This window comes from Rhinopithecus roxellana, chromosome 9 (assembly GCF_007565055.1).
Source record: "Rhinopithecus roxellana isolate Shanxi Qingling chromosome 9, ASM756505v1, whole genome shotgun sequence".
NCBI lineage: Eukaryota > Metazoa > Chordata > Mammalia > Primates > Cercopithecidae > Rhinopithecus > Rhinopithecus roxellana.
Genome location: NC_044557.1, coordinates 19,607,067 through 19,622,931, shown reverse-complemented (window position 1 = coordinate 19,622,931; position 15,865 = coordinate 19,607,067). Strand labels below are relative to the sequence as shown.

General features: G+C 35.7%; 1 protein-coding gene across 1 annotated transcript in view; it reads left to right on the top strand.

Annotated features, from left to right (window-relative positions):
• LOC104676329 (disintegrin and metalloproteinase domain-containing protein 5) overlaps window positions 1-15,865 on the top strand; it is a 143,119-nt gene that overhangs the window by 64,352 nt on the left and 62,902 nt on the right. The window contains exon 13 of the mRNA XM_030938154.1: window positions 8,747-8,842. Within this exon, the coding sequence (XP_030794014.1) occupies window positions 8,747-8,842 (96 nt within the window). The remainder of the gene's footprint in view (window positions 1-8,746; window positions 8,843-15,865) is intronic.

Below are 15,865 nucleotides of genomic sequence, written 5' to 3'. Positions count from 1 at the left end.
TGGGAGGGTTGCTGTACCTTGAAAAGCCACAGGCGCAGAGCTGCCCAAGGCTGTGGGAACCCACCTGTTGCATCAGGGTGACCTGGATGTGAGATGTGGAATCAAAGGAGATCATTTCAGAGCTTTAAGATATGACGGCCCCAGTGGATTTTGGACTTGCATGGGGCCTGTAGCCCCTTCATTTTGGTCAATTTCTCCCATTTGGAATGGGTGTATTTACGCAACGGCTATAACCCATTGTATCTAGAAAGTAACTAACTTGCTTTTGATTTTACAGGCTCATAGGCAGAAGGAACCTACCCTGTTGGGAAAGCATGATTGTGTTTTAAAATGTGACAAAGTGAGATTTCGGAAGGGCCATGGCACAATGATATGGTTTTGCGGGGTCCCCACCCAAATCTCATCTTGAATTGTAGTTCCCCTAATGCCCATGTTTTGTGGAAGGGACCCAGTGGGAAGTAATTAAATCATGGAGGTGGTTAGCCTCATGCTGTTCTTGTGATAGTGAGTTCTCATGAGATCTGATGGTTTTATAAGGGGTTTTCTTCCTATTGCTTGGCACTTCTCCTTGCTGCAGTCATGTGAAGAAGGACATGTTTGCTTCCCATTCTGCCATGACTGTAAGTGTCCTGAGGCCTCCCCAGCCATGCTGAACTGTGAGTCAATTAAACCTCTTACCTTTGTAAATTACCCAGTCTTGAGTATGTTTTTACTAGCAGTGTGAGAAGAGAGTAATACACTCAACAGTAAGAAAACAAACAACCTGAGTAAAAAAGAGCCAAGGACTTTAACAGACACCTTGCTAAAAAAAGATATACAGATGGCAAATATGAAAAGATGCTCCACATCATATATTATTGCTGAAATGCAAATTAAAACACCAGGATACCACTACATACCTATTAAATGATCAAAAATCTAGAACACTAAAAACACAAAATGCTGGTGAGGCTGTGGGGCAACAGGAATTCTCATTCATTATTTAATAAGCAAGATGAGTGGAATACAAAATAGCACAGCCATTTTGAAAAATAGGTTGGTGGTTTCTTAGAAAACTAAATATGCTCTTACCATATTATCCAGCAATCACTCTCTTTAGTATTTACCCAAAAGGGTTGCAGATTTGTGTCCACATATAAACATGCACACAGATGTTTCCAGTAGCTTAATTTTTAATTGACAAAACTTGGAAGCAACTAAAATATTTTTGAATAGGTAAATGAATAAATAGTCTTTGCTACATTGGACAATGAAACAATGCTCTAAAATATTATCTATTAAATAAAAAGTGCTAAAAAGAAATAAGCTATCAAGTCATGAAAAAACATGAAGAAATCTAAAATATGTATTACCAGGTAAAAGAAGCCATCTGAAAAAGCTATGTACCACATAGTTTCAACTATATGACATTCTAGAAAAGATAACAGTATGGGGACAGTAAAAAGATCAGCAGTTGTCAGGGGTTAAAGGGAAGGGAGGGATGATTAGGCAGAACACAGAGGACTTTTAGGACAGTGAAACTACCCTGTATGATACTGTGGTGGTGGATACATGTCATTACAAATTTTTCAAACACATACCATGTAGAATACCAAAGTAAACCCTAACTAATGTAAAATTGAACTCCAGGTGATAATGGTGTGTCAATGTAGGGTTATCATTTGTAACAAATGTACCACTCTGATATGTTGATAAGGAGGTAGGCTGTGTATATGTGTGGGCGAGGCATGTGGAAAATCTCTGTACCTTCTGCCCAATTTTGCTGTGATCCTAACAATGCTCTAAAAATATTGTATATTAAATAAAAATTAAAAAGACAAAATTCATATTTCTTGAGAGTACATATTACAACTCAATTAAAAGGAGACAAATTACTGTAATAAAAATAGGCAAAATAATTTGGACAGTTTACAGTAGATTATTTATAAATGACAATAAGAAGATGAAATGATGTTTAATATCACTAGTCATCTGGGAAAAATAATTAAAATCACATCATATATACTGCACACATATTAGAATATCTGTAATAATACACCCCCTTCTGATAAAAATAGTGAGTTTTGTTGAGATGTACAGCAACTGAAATTTGTTTAAATTGCTAGTTGAGTGTAAAAATATTTGAAACATTTTGGCCATGTCTTATAAAGTTAAATATATACTTTCCTTTTGCCCCAGATTTCCATCTCTGAGTATTTTTTTCCCAAAGAAATGAAAATATATATCCCCTAAAATATTTGTACGTGAAAGTTTAGAGCTGCTTTATTCATGGCAGCCAAATACTAGAAACAATCCAAATATCCATCATCATGTGGACAGATACATTGTGGTCATTGGAAAACTACTCAGCAATACAAAAATGAACAAAATGCTGATAAATTTATCACCATTGGTGAATCACAAAATGATTATGCTGATTGAAATGAGCCAGATTTACAAGGTTATGTAATATATGATTCTGTTTCTGTAAAATTATAAAATATGGTAAGTAATCTTTAGTGTGAAGAAGTGGTTGACTTCAATAAGTAGGAGATGTCTCTGGTTGGCAATGAGAGTGTTCTGTCACTTGATTATATGAGTAAATGCATATGGCAAATTCATTAAACTAAACATTTTAAATGGGTGTAGTTTATTGCAGTTGAGTTAGTTGAAGAGTGCATGCTTTCAGTTACGCAAGAATACCCTCTACTGTAAATTTATATAGCCAGAATGCTTCTCCCAGAATACTTTTGTTGATTCTGTAGTTAACTCCATTTATGATTGTGATTCAACAATGATTCGCTAATTGGAGTTCTATCCTAATTTGCTGACTCTTACCAAGTAAATTTATTTTTATTAAATCTGGTATATTAGCTACTGTTGAATTATTTCTCAACCTCATACAAATTATATTAACCCAAAACCTTTCAACACACACACCAAGACGATCAACAAAACCTGGGTTAGGCCCTGATTTGTAGCACTTGCTGAATTCCTTCCTTTAAACACTCCTACAATGGCAGATTTAAAGTGACAAATGCAACATTATTAAATGCAGAGTTGGAAAAATGTAAATGGTAGCAGATCATTATACAGTATTTCCACCAAAAATTAATAATAGATATTAATATCTTCAAGAGTATAGCTAAAATTAAAATGTAGGAAAATAAGAAATGATGTTGTCAATATTTGCTACCCTTTAAAAATATAATTTATTTCATTGTAAATTAATGAAATTCAATTTTTATTAATGGCTTTGTTAGCAACCAGTTCACAAAATTTCTGAAAATTTAACAATTGACCCTTGCAAGCCAGAACAGGGTTGGTCCAGCACACTAGGACATGTAATAATTATAAGTTAAAAATCACCCAAACATAGTTTCAAAATATTTCAAAGCAAAATTTTACTATGAGGAGAGACAGATAAATTCACAATCACTTTAAGAGGTGTTAACACATCTTTGGTAGCAAACAATAGAGAAAACATATGAAGGCCGGGCGCGGTGGCTCACGCCTGTAATCCCAGCACTTTGGGAGCCAAGATGGATGGATAGCTTGAGATCAGGATTTCAAGACCAGCCTGACCAACGTGGTGAAACCCCGTCTCTACTAAAAATTCAAAAATTAGCCAAGTGTGGTGGCAGATGCCTGTAATCCCAGCTATTCGGGAGGCTGAGGCAAGAGAATTGCATGAACCCAGGAGGTGGAGGTTGTAGTGAGCTGAGATCATGCTACTGCACTCCCGCCTGGGCAACAAAGTGAGACTTCTTCTCATATTAAAAAAAAAAAAAAAAAAGAAAAAAGAAAAAGCAAATAAAAAAATTATTACAGATGCACAATATTTGAACAACATATTAAAGATGACCTAATTAAAATATGTAAAACATGTTTTCTAAGAACTGCTGGGAACACATTATTTTACTTATTTACTTTTTATAATTTTTACTTTTATTTCAGATTGGGTGGGGGTACATGTGCAGGGTTGTTTTCTGGGTATATTGTGTGATGCTGAGGTTTCAGATACAATTGATCCTGTCACCCAGGCACTGAGCTTAGTACCCAATAGTTTTTCCACCCTTGCCTCCCTTCCCCACTTCCCACTCTAGTAGCCCTCAGTATCTATTGTTGCTACCTTTATGTCTATGAGCACCCAATGTTTAGCTTCCATTTGTAAGTAAGAATAAGCAGTGTTTGGTTTTCTGTTCTTGCATTAATTCACTTAGGATAATGGCATATGGTTTTTGTTTTTAATTCTATTTATGTGATGAATCACATTTATTGATTCACATATGTTGAACCAATCTTGCATCCCATGAATGATGCCTACTTGATCATGGTGAATTAACTTTTTGATGTGCTGCTGGATTTGGTTTGCTAGTATTTTGTTGAGGATCTTTATGTCTATGTTCATCAGGAACATTAGCCTGTAGTTTTCTTTTTTTCATTATGTCTTTGCCAGGTTTTATTATTAGGGTTATGCTGACTTCATAGAATGAGTTAGGGAGGAGTTCCTCCTCCTTGATTTTTTGGAATAGTTTCAATGGAATTGGTGCCAGCTTTTCTTTGTATGTCTGCTTGAATTCAGTTGTGAATCCATCTGGTCTGGGGCTTTTTTTGGTTGGTAAGTTTTTATTATTGATTCAATTTCTGAACTTGATATTAGCCTGTTCAGGGTTTCAATTTCTTCTGATTCAATCTTGGGAAATGGTGTGTTTCCAGGAATTTATCCATTTCCTCTAGATTTTCTAGTTCATGTGCACAGAAGTGTTAATAATAGGCTCAGTATCTTTTACATTTCTATGTGGTTGGTTATAATGTTACCTTTGTCATTTCTGATTGTGCTTATTTGGATCTTTCCTCTTTTTTCTTTGTCAGCCTAGCTAGTGGTCTATCAATCTTGTTTATCCTTTCAAATAACACTTTTGGTTTTGTTGATTCTTTGTATTTTTGGGTTTCAATATCATTTCATTCTGCTCTGATTTTATTTATTTATTTTTTTCTGCTAGCTTTGGGGTTAGTGTGTTCTTGTTTTCCTGGTTCCTCTAGGGGTGAGGTTAGAGTGTTAATTTGAGGCCTTTGTAACTTTTTGACATAAGCATTTGCCACCATAAACTTTCCTCAACACCATTTTTGCTGCATCCTAGAGATTTTGGTATGTTATGTCTGTTTTCATTTATTTCAAAACAGTTTTTGATTTCTGCCTTAATTTTGTTATTTACTCAAAAGTCATTCAGGAGCAAGTTGTTTAATTTTCATGTAATTGTGTGGTTTTGAGAGATGTTCTTGGCATTTACTTCTATTTTTATTTCACTATGGTCTGAGATTATGCTTGGTGTGATTTTAATTTTTTAAAATTTATTGAGACTCACTTTATGGCCAAGCTTGTGGTTAGTCTTACAGTATGCTCTGTGTACAGATGAGAAAAATACATATTTTGTGGTTGATGGGTGGTGTGTTCTGTAGATGTCTATTAGGTCCAATTGGTCAAGACTCAAATTTCAGGCCAGAATTTCTTTGTTAATTTTCTGCCTCAGTGATCTGTCTAATGCTGTCAGTGGGGATGTTGAAATCCTCCAGTATTATTTTGTGGCTAAGTCTTTTGGTAGGTCTAGTAGTACTTGTTTTATGAATCTGGGTGCTCCAGTGTTGGGTGCATATATTTTTAGAATAGTTACATCTTCTCATTGAACTGAACCCTTTCTCATTATGTAATGTTATTCTTTGTCCTTTTTTTAAATGTTGTTGGTTTTATGTCTGTTTTATTTGATGTAAGAATAGAGACGCTGTTCTTTTTGTTTTGTGTTTGCATGATAGATGTCTCTGAAACCATTTACTTTGAGTCTGTGGTTGTCATTACATGTGATATGGTCTCTTGAAGACAGCAGACAAATGGTTCTTGTTTTCTTTTATCCAACTTGCCAATCCATGCCTTTTAAGAAGGGCATTTAGACCATTTAAATTCAAGGTTGATGTTTGTATGTGAGGTTTTGATACTATCACAAAGTTGTTAGCTGGCTGTTTTGTAGTTTCTGTTGTGCATTGCCTTATAGGGTCTGTAGATTAGGTACTTAAGTGTGCTTTTGTGGTAGCATATATCATTCTTTGTTTCCTTGTTTAGAATTCTCTTAAGGATCTCTTGTAAGGCTGGTCTAGTGGTAATGAGTTCCCTTAGCACTTGCTTCTCTGGACAATATTTTATTTCTCTATTTATGAAGCTTAGTTTGGTGGGATATGAAATTCTTAGTTGGAATTTCATTAAAAATGCTGAAAATAAGCTCCCAATCTCTCTTGGCTTATAAGCTATCTGCTGAAAAGTTCACTGTTAGCTGACGGGTTTCCCTTTATACATGATCTGACCCTTTTCTCTAGTTGCCTTTAAGACTTTTTCATTAGCATTGAACTTGGACAGTGTAGTGACTATGTGCATCGGGAACACATTTTTTTAAACCACAATAAATATATTCAGTGTGTCAGTATTTTATCCCAATCACTGCCAACTAATCCTTGGTCTTAACCAAGTCATACCTAGCCCTAGAGGTTATGAGACAACTGGCGTAAAATTATATTTTCAAAGTAGGTATGTATTTTTAACTATGTAAGTAATACACAAATATATGATAATTGTAAAAAAAATCAAACATTAAAGATTAACATAAAATTTCCCCTTGGGACCATCACTCCCATCTCTAAGGTCCCCATTGTTAACAGCTTTGTGTATATTTTTTCAGACTTTTTATTCTATTTTTACATATATATGTGTCTATAGAAATATGGGCTATAATTCTGTGGAGGAAGTTTTGGACAAATGACACTCTATACATTTTCTGGAAAATTGCTTTTCTTACTCAACAATATGCTTCAAATATATTTATGTCTATGCATAAAGGCTGCATAATGTTCCAGTGGAAAAAAAAAGATACACAAGAGTATTTTTACCCAGTACATTGCAACAAAGTATAAATCAATCAATAAATAAATTAATAATTTATTTTGCTGCCGAGAAGTTCACTCAATAAACCAATTAACATAGCCAGAATATCCTCAATATTTGCAAAGTTAAAAAAAAGTATGCTTTAAAATTACCAGTGGGTAAATATATTACAATGAAAATTAGACATTATCAAAACTCAGCAATATATCTATAACTATATTTCAATGAAAATTTATAGACTTAAATGTGTAAATAATAAAGATAAGAGCAAGAATTAATAAAATAAGCAATCATTATATAATAGATAGCTTAAAGAGAAAACTTGGTTCCTTGAAAAAACTAAAACAAAGTTAAAAATTTTCAAATAACACTAATGAAACCAAATAATAAAAGGTATAAACAACCAATATTAGGACTGAAAAAGAAAAAAAAAAACTCAGAACGTACAGCTAGAAAGAGGACATAATGCAAAAATTTATGTTAATAAATATGAATATTCTGTGAATATGAGAATTGCTAGAATGGTAAAACTTACAAATTACTGACTCAACGAGAAACAACAAATTAGAATGTTCTCATAACTAACAAAAGAGTTATATCTCTATTTTAAAAACTTCTGACAACTACCACCAGCCCAGTAGATTTCTCTGATAAATTCTAATAATAAGGTAATAATCCAATTTTCTTCTTCTTCTTCTTCTTTTTTTTTTTTTTTTAACAAACAAGGCTCCATTCATTTTATAAACCAGTGTAAACTTGACACAGAAAAAACCTTTGAGAAGCTTATTAGAGGAAAAGAAAATTAGAGACCAGAGTCACCAATGAACTTAGATACAGAAATTCTAAACAAATGTTAGCAAGACAAATTTGGACTTATTTTAATAATGTAAAATTGATTTTGTATTTGAATATAAATCAACCTTATTCACCACAGTAAAATAAATAAGGACAAAATTTATGCTAGATCCAATAAATAAATACAAAACTTACTGTAAAATTAAACATCCGTTTTCTAGAGCAGTGCTCTTCAATGGAACGTTTCATAATTATGGAAATGTTATTTTGTGCCATACAATACACTTTCCACTAATCATATGTTAGTGTGTTGAGCACTCAAAATGTGGCTCATGTGACTGAGTACGTAAATTATTAACTTTGTTTAATGTTAGTTAATTTAAATTTAAATAGCTACACATGGCCAGTAGTTGTCATATTTAACATATTTAACATTGTGGGTCTAGAATCTCTAGTTTTTCATTTCTTCCAAAGAACTTAGGTGGAAGCATTGAGAAAACAGTAAACATTTGTGATTTTATGAACAATTTTTGAGGTTATTTAATTTTGGTTTCTACAGGTGAATAAATCTGGCTGATATGATTTGTTATAAAACGAATAATATAAGGAAATGTTTAAAGAGAATGTTAGTTAATAAGCTATCTAATAACTGTTTTCTCTAGGTTTTGGCCCCATAGGAATATCATTGAAATTATATGAAATATAGTGACATAATACATTTCTTTTTTAAAATTTCAACTTTTAATTCAGCTACAGGGGGTATATTCGCAGGTTTGTTACATGGGCATATTGCACACAGGTGGTGAGCATAGTACTCAATAGGTGGTTTTTCAACCCCCTCCCTTTCTTCTTCCTCAAGACAATACATTTATTTTACACATTACTGAATGAGATATTGATTTCTACAAATCTCACATAAAGAATGGGATTATGAAAAATCAGTGAATTTTAGGAAAGCTTTATACTTTGTAAAGTTATATGTCACAGTTTTATTTGGTGGTTCCTAATTATATGTGATTAACTAACAGTAATTTTTTACAGAATTGTACACATAAATTATGTTGTGAACCTTTAACATGTAGACTGAAAGGTAATGCGCTGTGTGGTTCCGGAGATTGCTGTTCAAAAGATTGCAAGGTAAGCGGCAATTTATATCTGACAATGGCTCAGCATCAAATGTCTTGAAATACTTGTTTCAAGGAGATGGAAAACGTATCAGTAATATGTTCAGCCCTTGCCACCATATTATATCCAAGCAACCTAAGACCCACTATCATACTTAAATCCATTCAGTAATCTATCACTTCCTGTACTCTCATGTACACAATGCCTAATGCTGCTTCTCTCCCAGCTTGATGTTCCAACTCAACATATCAGTTATTGTTACAACCATTTTGTCTCTCTTATTGACACCATTTAATGAATTCCTGGTGGACAAGAGGTAGAGCAAGTTGGTGGAATTAGACTCTCCAGTGATTGTTCCCCCACAAAAACATCAGTTTGAACAACTGTTCAGGTATGAAAATACCTGCATAAGAGCTAAGGAAGCCAGGTGATGAAACAGCTCCGTCGTCTGGGTTATATACCCTGGTTCTTTGTCATGGTCCAGAAAGAATTCAGGACACGGACACACACGAGGAGTGGGTTTGGGAGTGGAAAGTTTAATAGACAAGAAGAGAGTAAAAGCTTCCTCATAATGAGAAAGTGGGTCGCCAAAAAGAGGGTCTCCTGTTTGCTGCGGAATGCAATGGGTTTTGTACAGAGACTTGAGGAGGCAGCAATTAATTTACATAGGGCTCAGGGAATTGGTTTGACCAGGTGTGGGGTTTACACAGCCCTGGAAAAGACTGGCCCTCCCACCCTTGTCTTTTATTATGCAAATGCAGCCTCCACCTGGTGGCGGCCATGATACCTGTACACGTGGTTTTACTTCGAGGCTGTCATGACACCCTTAAACATGGTGACAAGGAAATAGGGCAGGGGACACCATATTGAATGTACCTGGCTTCCAGGTACAACTGCCTGCATTTACATATAAAAGCTTCTAGTTTGCATATCTATGCCTGACTTACCAGGCCGCTTTCTGTTAAGAGAAGAAATGGTTTGGGGCTGCTTTTTATTAAAGGAAAATTCCACCAAGAGCTTTTACCCTTTCTAGCTGCCTAAAAATTATTTCTTAATAATTCCTGTATTAGTGAGAGGTCATAGTGCCTGGTTATAGCATGATAAGAAAAGATGCGTTAAAGAGGGTAGGAAGGACAGTTTTACATTACCTGCATCGCCCCTCCCTGAACCACACAGCACAGCACAGCACAGCACAGCACAGCACAGCGAAAAGATACTGTCTGCTTGCCAGAAAAAGAGGGAAGTGAGACTAGGACTGTACCTTTTAACCAATACCAGGTCTGAGGAGTGGAAAAATACTGAATATCAGAGGTCAGAAAAGTCAGGAAACTCCCCTTAATGCTAAAACAACAAGGTTATCTGGAAAGTCCCTAGCAGGGCAAGCGGCCATTTGTGGTTTGGTCAAAGGGCGGGAACCAATGAACAACTGACTAATGTTTAACTTTAAATGACAGCCAATTGTAAACCTACAACTGTAAAAATTCCCAGTGACTCTGTAACTTGCTGTAACTTGTTTGTGTCTGACTATAAAAGACGGCTGAACACCGAGCTCGGGGTCTCTCCCTAGGATCGGATACCTAGCTGGAGGGAACCGAGTTCGAACTCGAAATAAAGCGATCCCTGCTGCTTGGCTTTGTCTCTGGACTCTGGTGGTTGCTTTTGGGTCATCGCGGGTCTGGGCATTACAGGTCAACCGCAGTAAAACCTGGCACTAGGCAGATGCCCAAGGCCCTTGAATCTTGGCTGGTACTTATGATCTGAGCTTTCAGACCTGATGCAGCACCAAACAGTAATCGGTAGCCCCTGCAGGATGGCCTCAAGTTTCGGCCTGCATCACCACCCACCTACTACAACAGTATTGGGCTCCAAGAAGCCCACAGTGACAAGCTGACTTCAGCAGCTGGGAGGGTTGAATTCTAGCCCAATGTTTCAGTAACTTTAGCAGCCAAGAGACCGAAAATCAAACAGGAATCCTGGAGCTGAAAATACAATGAATGATGTTTAAAAATGCAGTAAAGAGTGCAAACAGCAGAACTGATAAAGCCAAAGAAGGAATCTGTGAAATAGGACACAACTATTTTGAAAATATTCAGTTAGAGGAGAAAACAGAAAAAGAATGAAAAAGAATGAAGAAAACTCACAGGATTTATGGGGCACCATCAGAAAAGGTAATATATGAGCAGCTGGTGTTCAAGAAAGAATAAAAAAGATAAAGAGATAGCGGCCAGGTGCGGTGGCTCACGCCTGTAATCCCAGCACTTTGGGAGGCCGAGGCTGGCGGATCACAAGATCAGGAGATCGAGACCATCCTGGCTAACACAGTGAAACCCCGTCTCTACTAAAAAATTAGCCAAGCGTGGTGGCGGGCGCCTGTAGTCCCAGCTACTTGGGAGGCTGAGGCAGGAGAATGGCATGAACCCGGGAGGTGAAGCTTGCAGTGAGCCGAGATCATGCCACTGCACTCCAGGACAGAGAGAGACTCCACCTCAAAAAAAAAAAAAAAAAAAAAAGAGAGAGAGAGAGAGAGAGAGCTTATTTACAGAAATAATAGCAGAAAACTCTCCAAACCTAGAAAAAGACATAATCCAGGTACAGGAAAAGTCAAAGGTCTCCAATTAGTTTCAATCCAAATAATCAATAAATGTATATGTTATAATTGATCCCTATCTAGCCATTCCCCTGTCTCTCTCCCTCTCCACAGCCTTTTCTGTTCCTCGAAACACAACAATATTGACATTAGACTAATTAATAACCATACATTGCCTCTAAGCGTTCACCAGAAAGAAAGTTTCATGTTTTTCATTTTAAGTCAAGAGCTAGAAATGATAAAGCTTCCTGCGACAGGCATGTCAAAAGCTGAAATAGGTTGAAAGCCAGGCTTTTGTGCTAAACAGTTAGCCAAGTTATAAATACAAAGGAAAGTTCTTGAAGGAAAGTAAAAGCCCTAGCCCAGTGAACACACAAATGGTAAGAAAGCAAAACAGGCTTATTGCTGATACGGAAAAAGTTTTAGTGGTTTGGATAGAAGATCCAACCAGTCACAACATTCCCTCAAGCCAAAGCCTAATCCAGAGCAAGGCCCTAACTCTCTTTAATTTTATGAGGGCTGAGAGAAGTGAGTAAGCTGCAGGAGAAAATTTTAAGCTAGAAGATGTTGGTTCATAAGTTTTAAGGAAAGAAGCTTTTTCCATAGCATGAGTGCAAGGTGAAGCAGCAAGCGCTGATATAGAAGCTACAGCAAGTTATCCAAAAGATCTAGCTAAGATCGTTGATGATGGTATCTACACTAAACAATGGATTTTTGTGTAGATGAAACAGCCTTCTATTGAAAAAAGATATTAATATAGTTTGGCTATTTGTCCCTATTGAAATCTCATGTTAAATTGTAATCCCCACTGCTGGAGGTGGGAGGTGTTTGGATTATGGGGGTGGATCCCTCATGGCTTGATGTTATCTTCACAATAGTGATTAAGTTCTCATGAGATCTGGTTGGTTAAAAGTGTGTGGCATGTCTCCCCTCTCCCCCACCAACTCCCTCTTGCTTTGGCTCCTGTTCTCTCCATGTGATGTGCCTGCCCTCCTTTGCCTTCTGCCATGATTGGAAGCTTCCTGAGGCCTCCTCAGAAGAAGATGCCACTATATTTCCTGTACACCCTGCAGAACCATGAATCAATTAAATGTCTTTTATTGTAAATTACTCAATCTCAGATACTACTTTATGGCAGTGGAAGAATGGCCTAATACCGATGCTTTCTAGGACTTTCATAGCTAGAGAGAATTTAATGCCTGGCTTCAAAGCTTTAGGCTGACTCTTTTGTTATGGGCTAATACAACTGGTGACTTTAAGTTAAAGCCAATGATCATTTATCATTCCAAAAATCCCATGACCCTTAAGAATTGTGCTAAATCTACTCTGCCTGTGCTCTATATTGGAACAACAAAGCCTGGATGACAGCACATCTGTTTATAGCATGGCTTAATGAATATGATTAGCTCATTGTTGAGAGCCAATACTCAGGAAAAAAAGATTCCTTTGAAAACATTACTGCTCATTGACAATGCAACTAGTCACCCAAGAGCTCTGATGGAGATGTATAAGCAGATTAATGTTTTCTACCTGCTTAGCACAATATCCATTCTGCAGCTCATGGTCAGACAAATGATCAAGCAGTCATTTTGACTTTCAAGCCTTATTATGTAAGACTCTAGCTGCCATAGATAGTGTCTTCCAATGGGTCTGGGCAAAATTATCTAAAAACCTTCAGAAAGGATACACCATTTAAAATACCATTAAGAACATTTGCAATTCATAGATGGAGATCAAAATATCAACATTAACAGGAGTTTGGGAGAAGTTGATTCAAACTTTCATGGATGACTTTGAGGGGTTCAAGATTTCAGTGGAGGAAATAGCTGCAGATATGATACAAATAGTAAGAGAACTAGAATTAGAAATAGAGTCTGAAGATGTGACCGAATTGCTGCAATCTCCTAATAAAACTTGAATTGATTAGGAGTTGCTTCTTATGGATAAGCAAAGAAAGTGATTTCTTGAGATGGAATATATTCCTGGTGAAGGTACTGTGAACATTGTTAAAATGACAATATAGGATTTGGAATATTACATAAACAAAGTTGATAAAGCAGTGACAACATTTGAAGGGATTGACTTCAGTGTTGATAGAAGTTTTACTGTGAGTTAAATGCTGTCAAACAGCATTGCATGCTACAGAGAAATCTTTCAGGAAAGAAAGAGTCCATTGATGTGGCCAATTTCATTGTTGTCCTATTTTAAGATATTGCCACAGCCACTTCAACTGTTAACAGCCACCACCCTGATTAGTTGGTGGCCGTCAACATTGAGGCAAGATCCTCCAGCAGCAAAAAGATTACCAGTAAACTGAAGGCTTAGATGATTGTTATCACTTTTTATCAATAAAATATTTTTTAATTAAAGTGTGCATATTTTTTAGGCATAACCCTATTACACATGTAATAGACTACAATATAGTTTGAACACAACTTATATGCACTGAGAAACCCCAAAATTTACGTGGCTTGCTTTATTACTGTATTTGTTTTACTGAGGTTCTCTGAAACTGAATCCACAATATCGCTGAGGTACATCTATATATAGAAAACTCCACCCCCCAAAAAACCATAAAAACTGTTAGGTTTAGTGAATAAATTCTGTAAAGTTGTAGGATACAAAATTTATGTACTAAAGTCAGTGGTGTTCCTATACATTAATAGTGAATTATTTCAAAAAGAAATCAAGAGAACAATCCCATTATGATAGATAAAAATAAAATACTTAAGAATAAATTTAACTAGGGAGTTAAATGATGCCTACACTGAAAACTATAAAATATTGATGATAGAAATTGAAGACACAATTAAATGGAAAGCTATCCCCTGTTCATGGATTGGAAAAATTAATATTGTTAAAATATCTGTAATACCTGAAGCAACCTACAGGTTAATTGCAATTCTTATCAAAATACCAATGACACTCTTCACAGAAATAGAAAAATAATTCCTAAAGTTCAAATGAAATCAGCAAAGACCCCCAATAGCCAAAGCAATCTTGTACAAAAAGAACAAAGCCGTAGGCATCACACTACACAGCTATGGTAACCAAAAGAGCATGGTACTGGCATAAAACCAGATACTTAGACCAATGGAACAAAATACAGAGCCCAGAAATAATTCCACTCGTTTACAGTCAACTGATTTTCTACAAAGGTGCCAAGAATACATAACTGAAGAAAGGGTAGTTTCTTCAATAAATGGTGCTGGAAAAACTGGATGTCCACATACAGAATTATGAAGTTAGATCCTTGTCTCTCTCCATGTGCAAAAATAAAACTGAAATGGATTAAAGACTTAAATATAAGACTCAAAGTTGTAAAACTACTCGAAGAAAACAGAGGAAAAGCTTCATGACATTGTTCTGGTCAGTTATTATTTTCGACATGACTTCAAAAACATAGACAATGAAAGCAAAAATATACAAATGGGATTACATCAAGCTGAAAAGCCTCTGCACAGCAAAGGAAACAATCAAAAAAGTGAAGAGAGAATCTACAGAATGGGAGAAAATATTTGAAAACTATACATCTGATAAGGGTTAATATCCAAAATACATAAGGAATTCAAACAACTCAATAGCAAGAAAACAACCCAATTAAAAAATGTGAAAAAGATCTGAATAGGCATTTCTCAAAAGGAGTCATATAGATGGCCAACAGATATATTAAAAAAGTGCTCAATATTACTATCTTGAGTATCTTGTCAATCAAAACCACAATGAGCTATCACCTCACTTCTGTTGGAATGGGTATGATCAAAAGACAACAGATAACAAGTCTTGGCAAGGATATGGAGTAAGGAGCACCCCTACACACTGTTTATGGGCTTGTAAATTAATACAACCATTATGGAAGACAATAGGGGAGTTCCTGAAAATATTAAAAATAGAATTACCATGAGACCCAGTGATTCCTCTACTGGGTTTGTATCCAAAGGAAATAAAATCTGTTTGTTGAAGAGACATTAACATTCCTGTGTTTATTCCAGCACTATTCACAATAGCCAAATTATGGAATCAATCTCTGTGTCCATCAACAGATGACTAGATAAAGACAGTGTGGTATACATACACAGTGGAATACTATTTAGCCATAAAAAGTAGGAAATTCTGTAATTTGTGGCAGTATAGTTAAACCAGGAGGATACTATCTTCAGATAAATGAGCCAGGCACAGAAAGACAAATAATGTATAACCTCACTCATATGTGGAATCTTACAAAGTTGATCTCATAGAATTAGAGATTAGAATGGTTGTTGTAGGGAGGAAGGAATGAGGAGATGTTGGTTGAAGGATGTGTAATTAAGTTAGAGAGGGAGAATAAATCCAAGATAACTATTGTATAGCATAGTTACTATAATTATGTTGTATTTGTGACAAATGCAGAGAATGGATAGTAATGTTCTCACTACAAAAAACTATATATATAGTTCACTTTAAAATAT